Below are 4,208 nucleotides of genomic sequence, written 5' to 3' on the forward strand. Positions count from 1 at the left end.
TATAATATGTATAGGTATATACGTATATATATTACACACACACACACATATATATATACACTTAAAAAACATTTTTGCACACATGTGCATATATATATTCTTATATAAGAATAAACGAGAGTATCAGTCAGTATGGAATGAGTCAACAATAGTGCTCTAACTAATGATGCTAATTGAAGTTCAGAATGCAATCTGCTGTCAGTTTTGACCTCTCTGTAGATTGTGGTCGTGGGGAAAGCGCTTTTAAATGATGTTAAATGTAATATTCATTTCTCACCAGACAATAGTCCGATCACTGGATCAGGTATAATATTGTTTTATCTATTTGGGGGTCATGGTTTAATAGCACATTGTACTTGACCGCGATTGTGTCTACAGGTCTGTTTGAGATTGGACTCCACGCGCACTTGATTTTCGTCGAGACTGTATCCACAATAATAATAACGTACCCTCAGGCCACAATAAGATCATACTATATTGAACACACGCGGAAAGGTAATCATAATTAACGGCGTGCTGTCCCACCACCGACAGCAGGCGAAGTATTTATAATTAGAGCTGTGGTACGTTGGCAAGCTGGCATCCGACACGCAGAACTCTGTTTTATGTCGAAGGCGAACACGTCTATCTCTCGAGCGAGTGGACGGGCAAATATTCTCTCGAAACTGTGAATGTTTGTGGCAACTGGCATGTAGTCACGATGTACACAACGAGAAGGCAGAAAAGTATCCGATATAGCGCATGCGTGGCATCGTACGAATGAACCTGGAACCATTTTCTAAATAAAATTTGGAGACTTTTTTACTTTAGCTTGTTGCTTTCGGAACTACGCACTACGGCCTACGCCCTACGGTGGTCTTTTTTTTAAAGATACGCCCAAAGGAGGTCTTCTTTTTAAAGATGGACTTCTGGTGGTCGTCTGGGCGTCTTGGCTCTGGACAGCCTCTGGCTCGATTGTCCACCAGTTAAAATAAACCAAAAAAAACAAGTTTCTCTCTACTATGTAGCAGCCAGTTACTATTTTTTCTAAAAACAAATGAAGAGTAGTCAGCAGGCTGTATTTTCTTTAAAAATAGATATTCTCGAGAGACTGAGAGAGAAGAGCCCAACCTTGGTCCTTTTACTACATCTTCAGTTTATTTTATTTTGCTATGTAGTATATAAAATAAACTCAATTTAGTCTGGAAATGTTTGTTTTAAATTCGATGCCTGTTTAGAGTCCTGCTACTGATGACAGCAAAACAAAAAAAACAAAAAAAACAAACAGTATATAAAATAAATGAATACAGTATTAAAACCAGACTCACAACAGCCAACCGCCCCCAGTAGGCTCACCAGCCCAGTGGCCCAGTCCCACTGACCCACGGCCGAGTGGCCGACAAGCACAAGAGTGAGGCAACAGCCCACGTCTCACTACCCAGGGCCCCAGCCCCCAGGCCCAGGGCCCAGGGTCCAGGGTCCAGGCTCAGCAGGTATCTTTTTAAAACTATTTACATAAATATGTATTTTATGTTTTTTTATTTAAAAAATAAAAACAATAGTTGTGTTTGTATTTACTTTTACTTGAAAAAAAAAATACATCTATTAACACCAAGAAAAAAAACAACAACTTCAGAGTTCAGGCTAAATTTCATCGACAATATCATTGGTTGTTTACTATATATTTATGTAGCAACTGTGAATTTGTTTTTCTGGAGAGTGATTTTCTATTGGCTTTAAGTGGTTGTGAAGGAAACAATCCAATCATCTACATATTAGTCGGTACTTTCTGATTGCTGCGTGTTTACCAAACAAGATATCAATTTTTATATTTCCCATAGCCTGACAGGCTGGACTGGGCGGAGTGGTGGACAGGCAAGAAATAAACAGAATACTGAATGCGCAACGCCCGAATATATATAGCAGGAGCAGAACCATAGGGAAAGCACACTTCATCATTCAAAGATCGTGGTCAATCAAATCATAATGGGAAAGTTCAGTACTGTAGTTCTAGTGGCCGCTAGCGCCTACGTGGCCTCAGCTGCGGTAAACGGCGGAAAATATGCCTATCTGGCAATAAAGGGTGGTGATTACGACGCTGATGGCTTCAACGCCGAGGGATACAATGTATGGGGCTTTAACAGAGACATGCAAGACAAGTGGGGACGTGATATCACCGACCCTCTTGCCGGTCTTGTTGAGCCCGTTCCTCAATTCATCGAGCCCGAGGGAGAAGATGAGGATGATAAAGAAGAAGTAGAAGTAGTAGAAGTTGACCTCAAGGGAGATGACGATGACGATGACTACCAGTTTCACCAAGAGGCGCCCTCACGTCCTCACCCACAAGAGTCTCTTCCCTTCCCACCTGTCGTTATCAACACACCTTACTTCACACCTCTATGGAACGACAGACCCGAAGCTTCCAACACACCTCACTTCTGCGATGATGGAGGTTACGTTGAGTTTGTAGTTGGTGTTAGTCTAGACTACGAAATGGCTGCCTGGTACTTGTTTGATGTGTCTTCCCTACTTTCACTCTCACAGGACCTTTTCCACGTAGAGAACATGTACGTGAGCAATGGAACCGAAGCCTCCGGATCCGAATTCCAGACACACATCCTTGTAGAATTCTGCAAGGCTAAGGATGTCGACAAGGTCGCAAGCACCGCCGCCGACATGCCCACTATTCTATCTGGAGCCGGACTTCTGACTGATGAGGTTATTGTTCAATCTGGCATGAACTGGGACTTCTTCCTTACCAACTGCAGGGCTGCCAAGGAAAGCAAAGCCTACGTCAAGGACGGCAAGTGTCTTCCCTGCCCACCTTCACCGGGTTGCCCTGAGGCTAATAGCACTTGCTCTACCGATGGTGTACCTTCATGCCAGTTAGGGCCGCACGATAGCTGTAGCGTTGGATACGCCAAGACAAGTATCTTGTCCCCTGTGTGCCAACCATGCGCTTTCTTCTACCCCGAAGACGATAAGGGTGATGGGTGCCCCGCGAACCTACGCCAATGTACCGTCGAGACCCCAATCTCATCTGGTCTAGCTGCTGAAAACGGCACCTTCGCTTCCGCAGTCTGCTTACTTAACGTTGATGGTAGCGGTCTTTCTTTCAGCTGTAATGCTGGGTTTGGTCCCACAGAAGCAAAGTTGGCTGGTAGTTCCGGGTATTTCGCAGGGTTCTCTGGCGGTGTTTTGAACGACGACCTCGTTTGTGCACGTAAGTAGTATGTCTTTTGGATGTATCAATTTGAGTTTCTCCCTTTCTTATTATTTCAATTGCTGGTAGTAATGTATGCTATTTCTCTTTTTCTTACTATTTATTTACACACACACAGCTTGCTCCGAGTCTGTAAACTACAAAGAAAACTGTAACGATGAGGTGGTTTCGGCATACTGTGACATCGTTGATTACGAAACTGTAACACCATTATCCTTCAACGAGTGCCTCAACGGGTGCTGCGCTGACGATTTCGCCAACTCTGGCAGCTCAATTGCCTCTGAGTGCATTGCTGTTTAAGTAACTAGTAAATAAATCCACCTACACCTAAATCAGACCTACATATTCGGCGTCACATTACAAAAAATTGTCAATCAATACTAAAAAACTACGTATGTAATTGATGCAACACCACGAATTAGAGTAGTAGACGGGAGTTCGCTATTTGCTTAGGGTTCTCGTTACATATTTGGTTTGTATTTATTGTATCGAAATGCCAAAATGCGAAAAACGAAAAATCATGCATAAAGAAGGTTGAAGCACCACCGGTGCAAGTTTAATATAGGCATGAATATTTATTGTATCGAAATGCCAAAATGCGAAAAACGAAAAATCATGCATAAAGAAGGTTGAAGCACCACCGGTGCAAGTTTAATAGGCATGAAAAGGCTCAAACATACTGAATCATCACTACCGTTACAGCCTTGTCTAAAATAGCCAAGGAGAGATTGTATCCCTGTCACGGAAATGCGCATATATAAAAAACCCTATGTATAATAAAACCCTTGGGGTATCACAGAAAGCATAAAACGCCAAACCTGATTCCGAAATACATATGACAATGAAAACAATATATACATACAAAAAGTTCTATACATACACAGATACATACAAAACACACACATATATATAAATATATACACATACATACAAACATATATATATATATTACATACACGCACTCAAACAAACACAAACACACACACATAAAATATATATACGTACA

General features: G+C 41.9%; 1 protein-coding gene across 1 annotated transcript; it reads left to right on the forward strand.

The window, feature by feature from the left end:
* The first annotated feature begins 1,928 nt into the window (after positions 1 to 1,928).
* On the forward strand, positions 1,929 to 3,591 carry SARC_05698 (hypothetical protein). The gene is made up of 2 exons (XM_014300443.1): positions 1,929 to 3,202; positions 3,321 to 3,591. The coding sequence occupies exons 1-2, from the start codon at positions 1,966 to 1,968 to the stop codon at positions 3,500 to 3,502; spliced, it is 1,419 nt and encodes a 472-aa protein (XP_014155918.1). The 5' UTR covers positions 1,929 to 1,965; the 3' UTR covers positions 3,503 to 3,591.
* The last annotated feature ends 617 nt before the right edge of the window (positions 3,592 to 4,208 follow it).

The sequence above is a fragment of the Sphaeroforma arctica genome (assembly GCF_001186125.1).
Source record: "Sphaeroforma arctica JP610 unplaced genomic scaffold supercont1.372, whole genome shotgun sequence".
In the NCBI taxonomy this organism is placed as follows: domain Eukaryota; class Ichthyosporea; order Ichthyophonida; genus Sphaeroforma; species Sphaeroforma arctica.